Source organism: Dipodomys merriami, unplaced genomic scaffold (genome assembly GCF_024711535.1).
Source record: "Dipodomys merriami isolate MVZ:Mamm:240054 unplaced genomic scaffold, mDipMer1.0.p SCAF_2, whole genome shotgun sequence".
Classification (NCBI taxonomy): domain Eukaryota; kingdom Metazoa; phylum Chordata; class Mammalia; order Rodentia; family Heteromyidae; genus Dipodomys; species Dipodomys merriami.
Window position 1 is genome coordinate 32,582,227 of NW_027203381.1, and position 21,529 is coordinate 32,603,755.

The 21,529-nt window shown below is 43.1% G+C and overlaps 1 protein-coding gene and 1 long non-coding RNA gene across 2 annotated transcripts in view; both read right to left on the reverse strand.

The window, feature by feature from the left end:
• Positions 1 to 611: 611 nt before the first annotated feature.
• LOC138831588 (uncharacterized) lies at positions 612 to 2,984 on the reverse strand. Its single transcript, XR_011373393.1, has 3 exons — positions 2,708 to 2,984; positions 1,669 to 1,824; positions 612 to 1,330 (listed from the first exon to the last, which is right to left on the reverse strand). It is a non-coding gene; the product is annotated as an uncharacterized lncRNA (long non-coding RNA).
• A 4,590-nt stretch (positions 2,985 to 7,574) lies between these two features.
• Positions 7,575 to 21,529, reverse strand: part of Dsg2 (desmoglein 2) — a 42,074-nt gene continuing 28,119 nt past the window's right edge. Inside the window, exons 9-15 of the mRNA XM_070029392.1 lie at positions 20,832 to 21,097; positions 19,389 to 19,531; positions 18,617 to 18,844; positions 16,013 to 16,240; positions 14,577 to 14,698; positions 12,482 to 12,817; positions 7,575 to 10,666 (exon numbers count right to left, since the gene is read on the reverse strand). Of these exons, the coding sequence (XP_069885493.1) occupies positions 9,689 to 10,666; positions 12,482 to 12,817; positions 14,577 to 14,698; positions 16,013 to 16,240; positions 18,617 to 18,844; positions 19,389 to 19,531; positions 20,832 to 21,097 (2,301 nt within the window). The 3' untranslated portion in view covers positions 7,575 to 9,688. The remainder of the gene's footprint in view (positions 10,667 to 12,481; positions 12,818 to 14,576; positions 14,699 to 16,012; positions 16,241 to 18,616; positions 18,845 to 19,388; positions 19,532 to 20,831; positions 21,098 to 21,529) is intronic.

The following is a 21,529-nucleotide window of genomic DNA, read 5'->3' on the forward strand; positions in this document are numbered from 1 at the left end:
AATGAACACAGAAATCCCTGTGTATTTCCTATTTTATGATTTTAAAATTAAAATCAGTGGCAAGTTTACAGAAGGCCCAGAAACAGTAGCGTTATGGAGCCCGAGTAAACTATATCGTGATATAGATGGCATTCTATTCCCAGGGAGGCTCCATGCCATTCTACTAGTAATACCTACTGTATATGTGGTTACCATTCCAAAGTGTTTTGTGACATTGACATTATTGAGGGTTACTGTAATAGCAAAACCATTGGATTTGCTTGTTATTATAGAACAGTATTCAAATTATAAAGTATAGCCAATGCCAAAATTTACGGTCACAAGCATATAGAGTTGAGAACAAAAATATGTGAAGTCTAAAGCCTGACATCCAACACAAAGGACTTCAGTATATACGTAGCATGCAAACATCTAAAGTACTTCAATGTATAAACATCTAAAATACTGTCAATGTATGAGACTATTCCAACAGATTTCTAGAGGTAATATTGAAGACAATGTGGTCAGAAGTTTATTTTCAAACACAAAATGTTTATTTAGTATTGAACAGAACATAAATGATAAAATATTTCTAATGCAAAAAATATTTCAACAAATATCCAGGTTGAGAATGAGGGCATGAGAAGTCAAGTAAGGTTAGATTTTCAACACAAAATTGTTACTTGTAAGTAGAGCATGCTCTACAAAATTTTAAATACTGTAAACACAAAACAATATTGTTAATATTTATCTACTGAGGACTGGTTTCCAATGTGGTGAATCCAGGAGTACTGATGCCCAGGATGAGGGCTCACAATACCTGCATTGGGTAAACAGGTACTGTGTGTTAGGGGTGGGGGATAGAAGCATTGTTTTCTCAGGAACATCATATCCTCGTTACCAGACCATATACATCAAAGCAGCACTCCAAAATTTACCAGCCAACATTGTGGCCTTCATATGTCACCATTTTCCACATTTGAATAGCCATGCCTAGGTCTCTAGAGACAGGCCAACCTGACACTTCCAACAGGCCTCCACAGATAACCCTTCAGTTCATCTGCCAAGGAGTAACTCATGTATCACACAGGGCCACAGGACAAAGCGTGGACAATCAAACCCAGAGAGGCAGATGTGCAGATGTTATCTATACAGAGGTGACTGTGTAAAGAGGAGAAAGTAGAAGTAGCTCATGGCAACCTACATGCTCCAACATCTTCTGACCTTGAGGAAGTATCTCTCTGGATGTGTCTGGATGTCTTGAGTCACCCAGTGACCTTTAGGTTCTGAACTTGAAGAGAAGGTTGGTGGTGAACACACTGACTGCTGTGCAGGAGAAAATACGCTGCACCTAGTGGGAAAAAGCAAAGTTCTTGGTCATTGCAAGGGATGAAGGCAACAGGAAACGGATGAACACAAAGCAAGCAGATATGGGCATATGGTATCACTGAAAAATGGAGAGGAAGAGAACCACTTGTTTAAGGTCAGCCCAAGCAGGCAAACTTTAGGTATGCTTCATTTGTCCCACCCTATAAAATGCTCATCAGACTTACTACCTAGCAAAGCTCCCCCAACTTATAGCTTTAGAAAAAATGGAGAGACCCACCTAACCTACTTCTGCACTACACAGAAAATCAGAAGAGCAAGTGGCCACTTTGCAGAGCTCTTGTGTTAGCTCTCCAGACCCACCTGAGTGACAGTTGAAGTAAAGGTACGTGACTTGTTCTGTCATGTGACCTCCATCTTTTAGAACTGCCAGCTTCCTCCAGAATGGTCAGGTATTAGGAGATGAGAATGAGTGCTATGTGTGAAATCCATCTGACTTCCAACACACAAAGGATGACTCTATAATTTAAGGAAGAGTAAGTAAATCTTTAAAATATTGTCATTGTAAAAAAATACTGTCATAAAGATGTAGAGTTGAGAAAGAAGTTGATGTAAAGTATAAAGAATAACTTACAAGACAAGAGACTTCTCAAAAAGAGTAAGCAACCATTTAATCTACTCTCAATTCAGAAGAATATTGTAACAAAAGGGTACAGTTGAGAAGGACGGAAATATGGAATCTAAAGAACTATTTTTAACACAAATGATTTACTTATAAACCAGAGACCTATATGTAAAGATTTAAAATACTGCCAGGACAAAAGCATATCATCACAAATATATAGAGTTGAGAAGAAAAAGACGGCATGACTACAAAAAAAATATTACCTGAGAATAACTACAGAATAGGAAGTAAATGTTAAAATATTGCCAAATGCAGATAATGTTTAACAAATATCTAGATTGATAACAAGAGTCTATGAAAACTAGTATGGTCTAGTTTCCAACACAATAGAGTTACTTATAATTATAGCATGACAGGGAAACTTTAAAAATACTCTAAATGCAAAGAATATTGTCACTAACATCTTCTGTGTATATGAGAGTGCAGGGGACAAGAAAACTGAGGTCTGACATTCCAAGGTGGTCAGTTCAGGTCTCCTGATACACACCGGAGGTGCTTGTCTATACCTGGGTTTGTGAAGCAAGAAAGTGAAAGGGAGGACTATGCTTCCCCTGAAACATCATATCTGGTCTACCAGGCCAAACCCATTAAAATATCATCCCAATATGCAGGAGCCAGCATTGTGGTGTTCACGTGGCACCACTTTGCACATTAATGAACCATGCCTAGGATTCAAGAGACAGTTAGATCTAGCCCTGCGAACAAGACTACACATACCATTCAGTTCTTCGACACAAGAGCAGCACACTGGAGCATCCCACAGTGCCACAGGACCAGGCTTGGACCATCCAAACCAAGAGAGGCACATGTTGTTGTCTTGGTAGTAGCAGGTGGCTAAGTAAAGGGGAGGAAGTTCATGGGATAGTGCCTGCTCCACAAGCTTCTGACCTTCAGAGAGGGTCTCTCCCTTGCTCGGCCAGGATATCTTGGACCAACAGTTCTGCATGGGTAGAGAGGGCTGGAGATGAACACTCAGACTGCTGTGAAGGAGAAAATGGATGTGCACCTATTGGGACAAAGCAAGATTACAGGGTCATTAAAAGAGGAAGATACAATTGGGGATGGATTAGGGTAAAACAGCAAGAAGATAGGGGAAATTTGTTCCATAGAATAGACAGAGGAAGACAATATGAGCAGATAAATTTAGGAATGCTCCATCTGTCCCACCATATGATATCACATGAGAAACCCAACCTCCAGCAAAGCTTTCCCATGTTCTAGATCACAGGAAGATGGAAGAGCCACTGAGCATGTTCTGCACTACACAGAGACTCAGAAGAGCCAGAGAACAGCATATTCACATTACTTCAGTTCCCCAGCCTCACCTGGGTGACTGATGAAGTCAAGTATCTGGCTTCTTGCTTCTATCCTGTGACCTCCTGCCCATTCTGGAGTTGCCCACTTCCTCCAGAAGTGACCAGGCACAGGCTGCTAACTTCCAAGTTGGCCGTTTGAAGCCAGAGATCCAGGCTGAGTTTGTTTCGTTCAACTGCAGAGGGTCAGAGCCTCTCCATAGCAGGTTTTGGGGTCCAGATTCAGACAAGGGTGGTTGTTTGGGGGAAGGGAATGGGAGGGGGACAGGGATTACTTTTTGATAGTATAATGCCATGGGGTTGAAGCCACACCCGTGGCAAGGCATGGGACTGCTGAGCCCCAAAGCCCAACTCCCCGGAAACCATGGGTGTGTTTGGGGTGGCTCCAACACAGAGGCTGTTGCTGTCCACGGCTTACACAGATGGAGGCTGGGAAGAAGGATGCTCCAGAAGAGGAGCTAGGGCCTGGGGTGGTCCCAGTGATTCTAGAGCCCGGAGGGCCAGCTGAGGCAGCCAAGCTGCCAGATGGAAAGGCGGCCTGAGAGCAGCTGGCAATCCTGCTGCTAATGGTGGGGGTGGTGGTGGGCTGAGAGGTGACCCGACAGCCAATGGTGGTGAGAGGGGTCTGGGAGGGCTGCATGCTGGCAGGGGCCCAGAAGGTGGAGGCTGGGCCTTTCTGACAGCCCAAAGCAGACAGGACTGAGGAGCCCAAAGCCACCTGGGCCTGTGCTGTGGCCGGCCCTGGCTGAGCAGGTGTGTGTGCGGCCTCATCCTGTCTTGGCATCCATGAGCAGCCAGGGACTGGCTTGTTGTCCCCGCAGGGGAGCTTGGTGCGGGCTCTGGTGTGGATGCGGAGAGTCGGCATGACACGGGAGGTAGAGGGAAATTGGAAGGCAGGCCTGGCTGTGCGGTTGAAGCTCAAGCTGCCCTCGCTGGTGGTAGAGTCAGGCGAGGGGCTGCGCGGGCTGGGGCAGCCCGTGGAGCTAGAGCAGGTGGCTGCTACCGAGCTGGGAGAGCCCTGACGCTTGGAGAAATGGCCATGGGAGGGCAGAGACACAGGGGATCTGGGAGTAGAGTACAGCAGAGCCCAAATAATGCCCCGAGGAATATTCAAAGTAGTGGCACAGGCCTGGCCCTGAGCTGGCTCTGAGTCTGAGTGTGAATCTGACTTGCCCGAGGCCACAGTGGGGGTGGCAGTGTCAGGGCCACTGACCTGCGTGTTGGTGTCAGCAGCAGCTGGCTCTGTGCAGAGCGGCCCTGAGGGTGGGGCCCCCACGCTGCCCTCCACAGGCTTGGTGGCTGTAGCCTGGGTGGAGATGGAGGGGGTGGTGCTGCTGTGTGAGGCGCTAGATGCCAATGAGCTGAGGCGATGCCCTTTGGGTAGAGCTGGAGAAGCGGGGCCTGGCCTGGCAGAGTTGGCAGTCTCAGCAGGAGCAGCGCAGGCAGGCTGGCTGTGCTTTATCTTAAACCGGACTCTTCGTTTAGTGCCAGGGAAGGTGGCCTTGGTTGCTTGGACTTTGTTAGAGACCTGCAGGTGGGGGACAGTGGGAAAGTGGGCGTCAGGGGCCTGGACTGCGGGGGACTGGGCAACAGGGGCCATGGCAGCGGCTGGAGCTCTGGAATGAGGAGGCAGCCGCTCCTCCCTGGCTTTCTTGGCCAGCCTCCCTCCAGGCAGGAAGAGGGAGGCAAGACCTGACCTCTTGCCCAGCTGGGCCCAGGCCCGCGTGGAAGCAAAGCAACAGGAGCGGCCGTTCTGGCCAGAGCCAGGCTTGCCAGCAGCCCGCCCGCTTGCCATGGGCCTCCCAGAAGAGGGGTGCCATTGCTCTTGTGAGGGCTGACGGGAGCCCTGGGCAGCGAGGCCCCCCTGGAAGGACTCAGAGCTCAGTACCTGAGACGGCTTCGGGGGCTTGGGCGATGTTTCTCCATCCCCGGCGCCATCCTGGCGCGGTCTCTTGCGCTGTGGATCAGAGTCGGAGTCCTGGTGGTCTGCAGCCATGGTCTTGGTCTTCCTGTCTTGGAGCACCTCGGTGAGTGTGTGGTGGGCCCCCGAGTGCGGGTGGCTGCTGGAGGGCGCAGACTGTGCGCAGGAGTCGGTGGTGTGAGCCTTAGCTGGGGGAGGCGCAGGTGCGCTGTGCTGAGCGGGCATCCTTGGGGTCAGCGCGCTGCACAGTCTCCTGGTGAGCGTCTGCAGGGGAGGCTGGTTCCAGCACACAGCAGCCAGCGGCCCCAGCAGGGCACGGCGGGCCTGCTGCAGCAGATAGCGTCTCCGAGGCGAGCTGAGCACACGCCTGGGCCCAGCGGCAGGATGCCCGCGGGATGGCCTCTTGCGGGCTCTCAGAAGAGAGATGGGCGCCCAGGAGGACAGCAGGGGGATGCTCTTGGAGGCCGAGGGCTCCTGAGGGCCAGCAGGTGCGTGACGCTCAGTGCCGTCCTGGGCCGGGCTGTCCGCGGGCAGGGACAGGCCAGTCTTGTCCAGATAGGCGCCCATGGCGCCCGTTCAGAGGCGTTGGAGCTCTGTGATCAGAGTCCTTGGCTCTGGGATTTCGTTTTCCCGCCAACTCGGTGAGTCGGAGACAAATCGAATGAGCAACGTTCACCAATGCCGCGAGCCACCAATGACGTCCACGTGTGTGAGCGCTGGAGCGTGGACAGGGCGCGCGCCCTGGGGCTCGGGCCTCTCCCAGCAGACCCAGCGGCCTCCAGCCTCACCCGGCCCCGAAGGACAACCAGCAAGGGCAGTGCTAGAAGTGAGTACCAGGTACAGCACCAGGAAAGCAGTATTTGTAGCAGAAATAATGATGAGTAACAGGCTGAACAGGCATATAGCCAAGTACAGGACGAGGGCTAGACTTATTCAAGGTTAACTTGCAGTTATCCTTTATGTTCTTGATACTATGTTCTGCATGGATTTAAGAAAATACTAGACTTTTCCTCTCCTTGTATTTCTTTATTTATCATCAGTGATATGTATCACAATCTGACTGGGTGCTTATTCATTCATAGAAGTACTTTCTTTTTTTTTTTTTCTAGCTTCATGGAAAGGTTTTCTAGGCTGACAGAACTGTGTTTAATTATAAACACAGACATAAACCAGTGGTGGTAGTCTAAAGCATCCTTTCCACCACAGAAGGACTGAGAGAAGGAAATATTGAAAAGGCAGTTGGAATAGCAGCAGTAGACACCTAGCTGAAGGCTTCAGCCTCCACACATGAGTGGTTTCTCTAAAGCCTTCCATAAAATTCAGTACTTCTCAAGTGGACAAGAAGGTAAGACCTTCCTGTGCACTGTTCAACAGCACTGAACTATGTGACAGAGACAGAGACTGGTGCAGAACAGAGAAATCAAGGGATAACTTGTAGAAACAGGAAACCTGAGGAAGTTGGGTCTGGGCATTGTAGTGCATGTCCAGGTATTTAGGAAGGATCTGTAGGAGGGTGATGGTTCAAGGCCAGACTGGGCAAAAGTATGAGATCCTTGATGGGGAAAAAAATCCTAAAAACAGAACTAGAGGAAGTAGCTAAAATGGTAGAGTACTTGCCTAGTAAGCTCAAGTTTCTATGTTCAATTCCCTAAGCAGCAAAATATATATTTATATTTGTATGTATATATGTATATACATGTATATATATATGGAGAAAATAAAAATTTATTTATTTCCAGGTAAATCACATGACATGATCACTAGAAATGGAGATATTTCATATAGTTTAAAAAGTCAATTTCCCAGGAACACGCAATATTACAGATCTAAATATTTATAATTCAGGACAGATAACTAGAGAGAATTAAAATATAAGCAAAATCGTGATGAGTAGTAAATTGTAATAGTTCACTTTTCATTGTCATACCGGTTCAATGTGAATAAATAACAGATACAGACAGTCCCTGACTTACCATGCTTTGAATGTTCACTGATAGGTCTTAATTCTAAATTAGACCATATTGTTCAGATATCTAGGAGTACTATGGGAACATTTGATCTAGGTTTTCATTAATAGTTTATTCGAGTGTAATTCCATTACAAGTTGAACAGCATCTCTCCTTATTTTTTTAAAAGTAGAATTTATTCATTGTTGATCTGAAATTCACCTTTAACTGGGCTTTCCTCTTTTCTCTCCTTCTTAGGAAGACAAACAATTCTGTTCTAAAAACATTGGCTATTCTCATTCAAGCAGAGCTCAGGAATCAGCATAGAGCAAAGCCGTCTGTTATGACTCAGCAGTCTTCCTGGTAACATATTATAAGTCACTGAGAAGCAGTAGAGAATGGGGCATTGTGAACATTTACTTTTTATTTAAATATTTATCATGATATACATACAAATATGTAAAAATGAAGGAAAATCCCCTTTTAGAAAACAGAGAGCGCTAAGAACATGTGAGAACACTTGAGAACACAGGTCCAGGTTAGGTTTTCAAGGCTGCCCAAGGAGGGAGTAGAACATCAAGTTTTGTTTTTCTGGTACGTGAATCATATGAACATTTTTACAGAGCAGTAATATTTCTATTGAGAAAATAAATCATAGTGAAAAAGTAAAACCAAAACAACAAAAATAACAAAACTTACTAAGTAGAGTGTAAACAATTCTAGATTACTCAAGAGAGACTTTTATCTCAGCCACAACTGTCCTTACACACAGATATTGAAGTAATGTATAAATCCTTTCACAGCACAATTCAACTAAACAATCTCCTTAGCCCACAAAAGTATCATCTTCATGTTTCATTTCCTTAACAAAATAGAAGTCAAGAATTTAGGTAGTCTGTAAAAAGTAAAAAAATATGGGGCAGGGAGTATTTATGTAAACCTGTCCTGATATGCACATATATTTTGAAGTATAGCACTTTGAGAGAAATAAATGCAATCTACTTTGGATCCACATAACTCTGGTAACTTTGTTACAAAAAAACAAAGCATAGTCAGGTCAATATTTGAGGTTTTATAATATAGTATCTATTACCTACATACTTAGTCATGACAAGCCAATGAATAAATTGGAGATACCAGAATAAAAGCATAATTTCAAACTTCATAACGGAAGACACATGAGTTCCTTTGATGTTTTTGGCCATTTACCTGAAAAAGAATTGCTTGAAAATTCAGTTTGCTTCTACCAATAATTATTTGGCACCATGTTAGGCGTTGTACATACTCTGGCAGTGTAAGAATGATTGATAAGGCACCCTCCCTACAATAGTAGGGAATAGAGTTGGTAAATTTGCCTCCACCAAATTGTGGCTGTTCAGAAAACAATGTATCTTGCCATAGCAACTCAGGAGGCTGAGGTCTAAGGATTGAGATTTGAAGCTGGCCAGGATAGTAAAGTCCATGGAATTCTTATCTCCAATTAACCATCTAAAAGCTGGAAGTGGAGGTGTGGCTCAAGTTGTAGAGTGCCAGCTTTGAGTAAAACAACTGAGATCACAAGGCCCTAAAATGGAAAGAATCCTGAGCTTTTCAAGAAATTAACTATTATTCTTATAATAAGTAATATATGAATCATTTTAAGGCCAGCATATAATAAATATCTCATGTATACAAGCACAATGTACATTCTTACTATTTTAGTGCTTCAAAATTTAACACATCTCACACAAATGAAATTGTTTCAGTCTTAAAGGAAACACATAAGGAAAGTTGGAGCCCAGACTCTCCATGTGATTTTGTATAAATGAGTTATGTATCTGCTTAGGGCAGGAATGTGGAAGTTCTGTGTTAAATGTTAGCAGTGTGTGCGGAGAAATCCTGTTTCCTGGGTTGGCAAATGAACTGGATACTGCATGTAAATTGAGCAAATTCCCAGAAGTCAGATGTCTCTGTGTTTGGGGATTATTGTCTGTACAACTTGCTACAAACAAGCCCTTAAGAAACAACACCACCCCGTTTTCACTGTATTTGATGTTGGTATAATTTGTAGAGGAGAAGGGAAAAAAGAAAACAAATTGTTTAAATAGGGGTACAGGTTGACTCATTGTACAAGACGTTATGTCAAAAAACAAACTTTACAACTTTGGCCAGGAAGGGGAGAGTAGGGGGATGTGGAAGAGGGCTAGATAGGAAGGGATGGGAAGGGGAAACAAAGAAGGAGGCAACAATTCTTGATAAGAAATGTACTCATTCCTTGCCCATATAATTGTAACCCCTCTGTTAAAAAAAAAGAAACAACATCATCTGTCTGTCTTCAGGGTATCCAGAAGCCTTTTTTCAAATACACCAATGGGAGCAGAGACAGTGTGGCTCTGTGCAGATCAATGACTGAGAAGAGGTTCAAGTTCAATTACCTCTGTCTACAGATTTGCAGGGCTCCTGAAAGGCCAGGTACATGGACAACATTCAGCCAATCACTGCTAGTTACGTTCTGGGTGAGTCTGTGACTGAATGCTATTTAGGAGTAAGAATGTTGCACAGTGCTGTGCTTGGTGACTCTGGCAGAAGATGTGGTCATGGTAGAGTTAAAATTACCAGATTCTGCAAAAGCAGAAGTGCTGGGGACTCCAGTTCCAGAAACCACAGTGTTTCTAACTTTTATGGAGGCTTCTGTGGGCATCTGGGTTAGCACTCTTTCTGTCACCATCACATTCTGCCTGTTGGGTGTGGTTACAGTGGGTTGTAGCCCTGAACTGGGAGCAAGGATGCTCTCTCTCTCCCTTACCATAACATAATGAGCATCTTGAAGATGCTGGGTGGCTTCCAGAGGGTTCTGGACACCTGCATTGGGCTGGATCACTCTTTCTGTAACCACAACATTCCCTTCATTAGCATAATGGTGATCTACCATGGTGGAGGCTGGGGCATAGACCCTCTCTGTCACAATAAGGCTCTGAGGTTGTCCTGGACCCAGGATCACTGTGCCTGTTGGCAGAGTAGAGCTTGTGGCATAGGAAGATCCTGCCATTATGATATTCCCAGAAGCCCTGGGGTCAGGAAGAGGTGGCACTATCTTTTGACTCTGCCTGGAAGACACAGATGTTTCAGTGACTGTCTCCTGAGTTACTTTCTCTGTGTGTGCTCCATGCATAGGTTTTGGGACTTGAAAGCTGCTGCTAGAGGAGTAGCTATTTTCTGAATTAACCAGGGTTTGCTCATGCTGTGCTAGGGAAGCTGTGCTCCTGTTTGTTTCTTTAATGGGGTTTTTCCTCTGCTCCATTTCCATATCCATATCTATTTTTTGGCCTAAGCAAACTTCAGCCAGTGTCTTGAATTTAAGTCCCAAGTCATCTAAGAAATGGTCCTCTAGCTCTCCTTCAATAAAACTGCAACAGCCAATGGAGCCCCGTAGAGAATCTGTGTCTTCCTGTGAATAAACCAGCAGGCAATCTTTGGCCATGTGACTGTCATCATTGTCAGTGTAGGAGGCTGCTTTCTAAAATGAAAATACAAAGAGAGACAAATAATTAATGATACCAGTTTTCTTAAAACCATGACACTTGGCCTGGGATATAGCTCAATGCTAAAGCACTTGCCAAGTAACTACAATGTCTTGGGTTCAATTTCCAGTAGTATAAAAGAAAGGACAAAAAATAATTTAAAAACCTAAACAACAGCAAGAGAAACCCTTACAAAAACAAAATATTTTAATAATATTCCTATTTAAGCTGTTTGCTTTTGACTCATGCCTATATTCCTAACTACTCAGAAGACTGAGATGTGAGGATTGCAGTTGAAAGCCAGCCCAGGCAGGAAAGTCTGAGAGACTCTGATCTCCAATTAATCACTAGAAAACTGGAAGTGGAGCTGTGGCTCAAAGTGGTAGAGCAGTAGACTGGAGCAAAAGAGCTCAGTGACAGTGCCTAGGTCCTGAGTTCAAGCCCCATGACTGACAAAAATTAAATATATAAATAAAAAATTCCTATTCAAAATGTGATACCTGAGGCCTTATAATTACAAGAAAGCATAAGAAAACCATCAACTGAGACATAGTCTACATTATACCTAGCGTGTATTTGTTAAAAAAGAAATTAATAGGGGCTAGAAAGGTGGCTCAGTGGTAGAGCGCTTGCCTTGCATGCATGAGGCCCTGGGTTAGATTCCTCAGCACCACATAAGCAAAAAGTAAAAAAGTTGGAAGTGGCACTGTGGCTCAAGTGGTAGAGCGCTATCCTTGAGCTGAAGAGCTGAGGGACTGCACGCAGGCCCAGAGGTCAGGCCCCACGACCGGACCCCCGCCCCCCCCCCCAAAAAAAAAGAAATTAACATCATGATGCAGGTGGGATGGCTTTTGTGTATAACCCCAGGTGCTTGGGAGATGTAAATCAGGAGAATCAAAATTTGAGGAGAGCCTGGGCAAAATGTCAATAAGATCCCTTCACAACAAGTCATCTGGGCTATGTATAGTGGGTATGTGGGTCTTGGTCTAGGCAACCCAAGACCCTATCTTAAAAAAAGCAAACGTAAAAATTGAAAAGGGAATGGAGGCACGGCTGAAGTAGCAGAACACTTACCAAGCAATTTCACCATGAGAAAAAAACCGTATAAAGTTGGGGTACAATCAAACTACCTGTTCACATGCATGTGTCACAATGAAATCTATTATTTTTATACTGAATATAAGCTAATAAAAACAAAGAAGGGAAGAAGGGACTTTTACGTTGAAGGAAAATAAATGAGCATGGCAAGTAAATCTAATAAAGTGTAATGACAGGGTCATGGATAGAAATAGAATTCTATAATTGGCAAATTCAAATCTAGTTTGTGTCAATTTTAAGTTTCTAAATTTCTGGATGGTACTATATGGTACTATAGATTATTGTGTGAATCTTTGCACTGATGTGAATGTGTGCATGCATATGAACAAGTAAGCATATATGCATCTGCATGAATGTTTAGATAGGTGTGTGCATGCCATATATTTATTATGTGTGTTTATGTACACATACACACATGTGTGCATGTGGTATGTGTAAGAGACTGGAAGACTAAATGGCAGATGTAGACAAATACTAAAAATCAGGTGATATCTGGGTAGACTCTTCAGGAGTTCAAAATTTCTATCTTTGAATGTTTTCTGACAAATTCTTTATGGGTGGTAGTAAGGTTTGATTTGTACTTTCTGATACATTTGAATTATTTCCCAATCAAAAGCTAGCAATATCTGCATAACCAAGATTTACTGGAGCAGGATTAGAGTGGACAAGGAAAATATATCCCCTTTCCCCAATATATAAACAGCTATTCTTACATCAGTGAAATAATTCCTTAAGAATTCCTCATTCACTGCACCAACAGCTGCCCGAGCTCCAGCCATGTCCCTGGAGGCCCCTGTGGCTCCTGAGGTCCTCAGGGTTTCTTGGCCCACAAAGGCTCCTGTAGTCCCAGTGACTTGAGTTGCTGCACCAGTCAGGAGGCTTCGGTGTTCTTCCCATCGTCCATCCACATCAGACAACTCATGCTGCCCTTTGGTAAAAGAAGCAGAGCTGCTTCCTTTCATGATGGCCTCCTTGGTGATTGTGCCTCCAACTCCATTTCTTACTGCTGTGTTCTCCTCGTGATCCACAGCCAGAAGTGCTGGTATCACCTGTGAGTGAACACAGTTAAACACAGAACCCAAGAATGGAGGGTCTGTACACTGAGGGAAATAGCTTAAGGAGCTATTTCCCCTGAGGCAAGTTAGTTAACAAATTCCATGTTTGTTTTAATGTGAATCAGATTTATTATTCAGAACCTATATAAACAAGATAAAACAAAAATAAAATTCAATGTGTTATTAACTTAACAGCTGCAATTATTAATTATGGATGTACAGGCAAAATAATTACATTAAATGTTAAGATTCTTGCAAGAAAATTGTCTTATTCACTTTAAGGCAGCAAAATATGGCCAGAAGTGATCAATTCATTTAGAAAAAGCACTTTGAAGCTGGATGCTGATGTTTCTTGCCTGTAATCCTAACTACTCAGGAGGTTGAGACCTAAGAATCAGGGTTGGAACAAAGCCTGAGCAGACCAACCTGTGAGAGTCTCCTTTCCAACTAACTAGCAAAAAGCAGGAAAAGCGGAGTGGGCTTAAATGGTGGTGTTCTAACCTTGGGTGAGAAAGCCTTGTGAGAGTACAAGGCTATAAATTCAAGCATCAGTAGATATACACAGGCACATAGACACACACACTTTATAGGACTCCTTGTTTTCAGTGGTAGGCATGAGCAGTTCAGGAGCCAGTGGCTCACGCTGGAATTCTAGCTACTCAGGAGGCTGAGATATAAGGATCAAGGGTCAATGCTTGCCTGGACAGGAAAGTTTTTGAGACTGGTCTCTAATTCACCACCCATAAGTCAGAAATATAACTTTGGCTGAAGTTGCAGAGTACTAGCCTTGAGCAAAAAGCTCAGAAACAGTGCACAGGCTCTGAGTTCAAGCTCTGAGACCAGCACACAGACACACAAAAGTAAAGAACATATTTGTAAGCCTCAGTTGGTACTGGCCATAGCCTCTTAGGTCCCGATTGGTGTGAATCAAGCGGAAGTAATAAAAACAACTTGTAGAAAATATTCTTAGTGAGCAGTTCACTCATCTTTGAGTTGCGAGTTGGAGTGTGAGGGGCCAAACATGAGTGTGCAGTGTGGGAAAGAGACTCATCCTTCCAGGAGCAACAAGAAGGGAGGGGTACTTCAAGAGGAATGGAAATCGAGTAGTTCATGGTAGTGATAGAAAGTGCATTTTAACAGTGGCACAAAAATCCCATCCTAATTTCCTATACATGTCTGTTTGCCCTGACCCTAGCTCTTCATTCTCTGGGTCATATCCTGATCCTTGTTCCCATACTGATTACAAGGGACTGTCATCCGGCAGGAACACTGTATCAACTCTGTTCTGGTCAGTAAGACAAAATATGCTGTCACTTGAGCCCTTTGATTAAGAAAGGCCTGGACAGAGTTCTGAAATGTGTACTGTTGAAAATGAAGGCCTCCTTTGCTCTCTGATCTCACAGCAAAAAAATCAACATAGCATCCTGGGAGCTCCCAATGTGTGGGATTTCTCTCTGGTAGCAAGTGGGAAACCACTTCTGCAGCAGACATGGCTGGGTTGTCTTCTAAGTCAGTTCCATCATGACCCTATGACCCTGGAGCTAGTGTAACTTCTCCCAGGTTGAGGGCTCAGTCTTCAAGACACTGTCACTTTGGAGATTCCAGGGATTTTAGGTCAATGGGGATGAATACCAAATAGACATGTCACAATGTCACCTCTGCATTATTCTCTCATGGCCAAAAGGACCTCCTAAGGCCTCTGAATTTAAAACCAGGAAATAAAACAAATGACATTTGTATGTGATAAACTGACCTTGTCTTCTGGGGGTGCCCCCTCATTATTCCAAGGGTGAAGCATCTCTATAGTTCCAGGGATGGGGGTGAAGCCTTTGGCACCCTCTCCACAATGGCATACCAGCAGCAGAAGTGGCACAACTGTATGGCATCAAGATTGGGAAGATGGTTAGTCCTGGTTAAGTTCTACACTTAAGTCACCATTTCATTTTATTTATTATTTTTTCTTGGTCAGTCATGGGCTTGAACTCAGGACCTGGGCACTGCCCCTGACCTTTTGTGCTCAAGGCTCTATCATTTTGAGTCACAGCTCTGTTTCTGATTTTCTGATGGCTAACTGGAAATAACAGTCTCACGGACTTTCCTGCCAGGGTGGCTTCAAACCACATTTCTCAGGTCTCAGTCTCCTGAGTAGGTAGGATTACAGGCATGAGCCACCCGTGCCAGCTTATGTCACCTTGTTAGAATTTGCTATCATATACTGAAGTTTAGTCTTCACTGATGGGCAGCCCTATTGTCTTTTTTTTTCTTTTCTTGATTCTGAATCATCAGTCAGTAGCTCCGAAGCACAATGCCAGAGGAGGGAGTCATTTCCATCTCCCAAAGATTATCTGTGCTTATTAGTTAGAACACTACACAGCACCCATGACAGCAAACCCAATTCAAAGACTGAAACTCTTTTTTAAGCAACTGTTCAAAAAAAGCTTTGTGAATGTGCTGTCCCCAAAAGATCACAATTTTAAAGATTAAAGGCTTTTGACAATATAAAAATTCAATATATTTCTTTCTTATGTTGTAGGAGGACTTTAAATATTTATTTTCTTTTTTTATTGTTATTGTAGAGATGATGTACACAGGGTTATTACATAGACCAGGTAATGAATCCCTTTTGAATAGTGTCACCTCTCCCTTCATTTTCTCCCAGTTTTTCCCTCCCAACTGTTCTCCCCCACAAGTTGTATACAATTCAGTAATCTAGAACACTGTATGAGGCCTGATTCTCTGAGGTCTTGAGTTACTCACGAATTATCGAAATACTAGTTTCTTAGATCCACTAAAAGCTCTTCCAACTGTACACATGCACACATACTTTGAAGAACCAAATGAGCAGGTGTGGTGGCTCCTCCTCCCTGGATTGTAATTCCATGGCAGCCCAGTCAAAAAGTTTATAGGGCTCCATCTCAACCAATACAAGGCTGGGTACTGTGGCATCCCATGCATACAGGAAGCATAAAGCAAATGATGGTGGTCCAGGCTGGTATGGGCCAAAAGTGAGATCCTATCTCAAAAATTCACAAGCAAAAAGATCTGTGGCGATGCTGAGATGGTAGATTACCTGGCTAGCAAGTACAAGGTCCTGAGTTCAAAGCCCACTACCATTAGTAACTGAATTAATGAATGTGTACAAAGTAATAAATCACTAATAGGGCACTCAAAGTGGCTTGGAAGACTTACGTAGCAGGAGCAAAAGGGCCAAAATCATTAGTGCAATGGCTGCCGCTCCCAGGCCAAAGTGGCTGTCGTGCTGGGCTTCCACACAGCCACTGCCGTGAAGGCACTCACACACCGTGAGGGTAAGGATCTGCTTTTCAGGACAGCTGTGGCCCTGGTTGTCTGAAATCAGGAACTGAATGTCACTTCTCCCCAGCTCTTGCTGGGACTGCTGCAGCAGCACACTGGTACCTGCAAAGGGGAGGAAGCAGCAGAAAACAAACCTGAGTGACGATCTAGGGAGGGAGGAAAGCCGGTGACAGGAATCAGGAATGGTCTTTAGGCTGCTCCAGGTAGATGCTCCACTGCTCCTGTACTTTGTGTAATTCATAATGTGTGACCACTAGAATCTGCCCAGAGACTTTGAGTACAAAGGTTAAACAGCAGAGGAGCTCTTCTGGAGACTTATTGTGTCCCAAATGAGCGTGGTTTACACACATTTCAGGAACTTAGGTGTGAGCTGGCAACTTGTACTTTAGATAGGAAGCGTGGTCTGGGAGCTTATTGGGGAGAGAGGAGGAGGGAGACTGCTTGCCATATCCTTTCATTCCCTGTGGCCCAGCCTATGGGACAGCACCCCTCATCTGCAGGGCAGATCTCCTCTCTGGCAACTCCCCACAGCTAGAGGTGCTTTACTAATCTAGGCGCTTCTGAATCCAATCAAGTCAACATTCACCAGCATTGACCTTTAAAAGATCTGGTGCTGGTAATCACAGCTCCTCAGGAGGCTGAGATCTGAGGATCGCAGTTTAAACCAACCTCAGGCAGGAAAGTCTGTGAGACTCTTCAATAAAGCACAAAAAGCTGAAAGTGGGGCTGTGGCTTAGGTAGTACAGTGATAGCTTTGTGAATAAAAAGGTCAGGAATAGGTCCCAGGTTCTGAGTTCAAGCTGTAGTATCAGCAAGAAAAAAAAGAGAGGGAAGATTTGCAATAAAGCATATGGAATAGTTAAGTAGACTAAGAATACAGTACTTGAGTGTGTGTGTGTGTGTGTGTGTGTGTGTGTGTGTGTGTGTGCATGTGTGTGTGTGTGTGTGTGTGTGTGTGTGTGTGTGTGTGTGTGTGTGTGTACTTACATTTAGGGATTTCTTTATATTTTTTATATTAAAGAATTTTTAGAAAATTAGCCCATGAGCACAACAGCTTAGCAACTCCCATTGAAAATGTAGCCTGTGTTACTGAGTTACCTGTGGTTTCAGGCTGAATTATCACTACCTATTTCAATATTAAAATATTGAAAAAAATTCTAGGTGCATTGTATTTTTTAGCTCAAGTTGAAAAGAGACCTGGAATTTTAGAGTATAATGAACAAAGGAAGTACTTACTTTTTAATAGAGATAACTGGACTACATAAAAAAGAAAAGAAGGCAGTTTAGATATTGAACTAAAAAATTGGATCCAACATTTGGAATGATCCTTTAGAAATCATTTTAAAAATCATTCGCCAGACTTAAAATCCATAATAAACTTATAAATTAAGAAAAACGTGGAAACGATGTTTGAAGCTTTCTTAAAATACACTCAATTGTTTAAAACAGAATAGTCTTCTGGGCAGGCTTTCCAAGAGTGGCCTGTGCCAGGGAGGGAAGCCCACTTCCGTAATTTTAGCATTAGTTCAAGGCCAGGCTAGTCAAAAGTTATTAAGACACTCTCTCAACAAGTAAATTAGATACTGTGGGATAAGCTTATAATCCCAGCAACACAGGAGGCATAGGTATAAGGATCAAAGCCTGAGGGTGGCCCTAGACAAAAACGTAAGATCCATACCTTAAAAAAATCTTTTTCTCATTGCTTTGTAACCTTTAACAAACTGCTTAATGCTTAGGGAGTCAAAGTTTGTACTTGAAATCAGGAAATAATATCATATAGAGTACAGATATATGATAATGAATACAGTGTGCATAGACAGGGTAAATGCTCAATAAATGTTATTGAAGTGAAATTATTGTTGGCACATTTAAGAATCTAGCAAGCACCTATTGTGATTGTTGTACTTAGAAGGGCGTGGACTGCCTCAGTTCAGAATGCAAAATTATTCTAGAGCTATTTGAAGACTATCCTGCCACCCTTTGTGTGTGTGTGTGTGTGTGTGTGTGTGTGTGTGTGTGTGTGTGTGTGTGTATGTGTGTGTGTATGTGTGTGTGTATGCACACACCTGCACACAGGCTGTTCTGGGGCTTGAATTCAGGGCCTAGGTGCTGTCTCTAAGCTTTTTCACTCAAGGTTAGAGTTTTACCATTTGAACAAAAGCTCTACTGGTGGCTTTTCTGGGGTGGTTAATTTGAGTTCAGGGTCTTTTAAGTTTGTCTGCCTCGGCATGCTTTGAATTATGATCCTTAGATCTCCTAAGTAAATATGATTACTAGCACCTAGCCCCGCTACCATTTATATTGTTCCAGATAATTTATCTTCTCAAAGATACTGTTATGCACAATGTGTATAGTTAATGTAATTTTATAAATGCCCTTAAAAAGTAGTATTGGAAAAACAATTGAGGGAAAACGCAAGCTACAGGACAAAAGCTTGCAGCTAGCTGGATTCTAATGTAGCCTAAGAGTTCTGCTTACTTTCATGGTGGATTATTTTCCATTTTTCTGTGGTTCCAGGTGGAATGTCAATGATGGAGAAGCTGAAAGGCGCACTGTTAGGGTAGCCATCCAGGTCCAGCGCTGTCACGTTCACCTGGGCCGCGTCTACGCACATGCTCTGTACGGGCTCTACCAGTGTGGGGCAATTGTCATTGATGTCCTCAACTGTGATAATGACCGTGCCAGTGATGGTTTGGCTAGGTTGATCTTAAAAACATAAGCAGGAGAAAATCTATAGTCAACAATAGACAGACACAGTGTGAATTCTCTTACAGAGTTGGGAAGGTCAGTGCAGTAACCACTTAACTACACTTGCTGGTCTAGACAGGTCTCAGGTTAGACCAAAACATGCCTCTCATGTCACTAAAGAAGACAAAACAGCTGAGTGCCAGCACCTCACACATGCTTACATTCCTAGCTACTCAGAAGGCTGAGATCACGGTTTGAAGACAGCCCTGGCAGGAAAATCTATGAGAGACTTATCTCCAGTTAATCACCAGAAAACTGGAAGGGACACCTTGGCTCAAAGTGGTAGAGCACTAGCCTTGAGTAAAAAGAGCTCAGGGACAGTGCCCAGGTCCTGAGTTCAAGTCCTATGACTGACCAAAAAACAAAACAAACAAAAAAATTGAAACATAAAGGCTCATCAATTGGAAGGATCTTTATATTCATTCAAAGCCTGTCTATGGCTGGAAGACAAAAACCAAAATGCCTATAGATCAGGAAAAAACCTACTTATTTAATATCTTACCTTCAGAGATAGCCACAACCTTTACAGTGTATGTGCCGTTTTGCACGTATCTTGATTCAAAATCGGGGACTTTTATGAGTTTAATTTCTGATGTGACAGAATCCACAGAGACCCAATTGTCTTTATCTTCCAATTTCTTGTATCTGTTATAAAACAAAGAGAAACTGGCTTTAATTCTGGATACACAAGGGATCATTCACATTGAAGGCTTAACTTTCTACCCCAGTATCTCTGTTCATGTTCCAGGATTTTTGTGGAATATTTTGTATTTTCGGAAATCATCCTAATAGCTACTGCTACCTCAGTTCACACTTAACTTTGAACTCTGTCAGTAAGATAGGTGGAGAAACTAGCTTTCCATTTCATACTGCATATTAGAATGGTTTTAATATTTCAAAATATCAACTTAAAGCAAAATCAATGCTTGCTGCAAATAGAAGTATTTGCCATGGTAGTTACCTGAAAGTATTATTTAAAAACTCAAATTATACATTTGAAATACATTTTCATGCTTTTTAACATTTCTATTGACCAATGATAATATGTTTGGATCTTTCACAAGTACTTCTGATTAATTTCATGGAAAGAATTTTGAATCTAGTTCTGATTGGCCAGGCATTTTCTGACATCTGTACTTAAAGCAGTTTTCCCAATTAAACATCATGCATCCCAATGGAATACTTTAAATGATGTAAGTTAAAGAACGTTTTGTATTGGTTTGTACTGGGGTTTGAACTTAGAGCCTCACATTTGTTTGGCTTGCTGGATGGGCTGGTGCTCTACCATCTGAGCCAGTCTTCCTGCCTAGATTTTTGCTGATGGATTGCAGATAGAGTTTCCCCTGGAATTTTCTGCCTTCAAATCTCAGTCTCAGCCTCGTGAGTAGCTAGAATTACAGGTGTGAGCTCCTAGTGCCCAGAAACAACCAATCCAGCAAACGTTGTTTTTTTTGTGTGTGACATATCTCCCTGTGTAGTCCAGATTGTCCTCAAACTCTCAACCCTCCTAGGTTGGTCTTCCGAGTGCTGGGATTAAAGATACGCTTTACGACATCCAGCATGTAGTAAATTTTGTTTGTTCCTTTCTTACCCTCTGGGATTCTTATGGGAAATAAGATATATTAGAATTGTTTCCCCTGAATGTTTTCTGTCTTGCTTTTTAGTTTTCTTTAGGAAAAACTATTTCTATGGCAAATAACCTACTCAGCCTCTCTTTCATAGCCAGTTAGTGACCAGGCAGGTCAGTTTCTGATGGTTATTCCTCTCTGCTGAGAAACATGCACAATTTTGATGAAGTTGAAAGTTCAATCCACAGCACTTTGGAGAACCAGAACTAATGATTTACTTGTGGCAGTGTGAAGGAACAAAGCTCCTCAGATTTCTTTACAGGTTTTGTAAATAGCCATTTAATGGAATTTGAGGAAATAGATTCACAACATCTTACTTCACTCTGGCTGCCTGTCCAGTGTCTTCATCAAACACTTGAAACCTTCCGATCACTTTGCTTTGGGTTGACAGATCCATCCCTTCGCTGGCACGGACTGAAATGGTGCTGGTTTGAAAATGAATGCCTTCCTTCACATTTTGAACCTTTACTTTGATGGGGATGGGTGTAGGCTTATATTTATTCCTAATGGATTTGTGAAAAGCTGCTTTATTGGTGACAATGATACTGAAGTCAAGATTCTTCATTTTTTCATAATCAACTTCCTAGAAAGCAAAAGTAAGAGGAATTCTATCAAAAGACAGAGTCCTAGGGCAGATGCTCAGCCCTGCATACACATGCACCCACAAACACATGCTAACACATATGACTTTCATGTCAGACATGAAAGTCTGTTAGACTGGCAATGCAAGAGCACTAAATATTACAACCATGGAGTTCCCACCACGCAATGAAAGATACTGTCACCTAGGACTCTCACCAATGTTAATGGAACTTTGAAACATTTACAATATATTTTTCTAAAGGTCAAACTCATTTTTAAAAGTATATGTTGTTACCCAGGAGCTGGTGGCTAACACATGTATTTCTAGCTCACTGAGGAGCCAGAGAACTGAGGATTAAGATTTGAAACCAGCCAGGACAGGAAAGTCTGTGAGACTCTCATCTATAATTAACCACCACAAAACCAGAAGTGG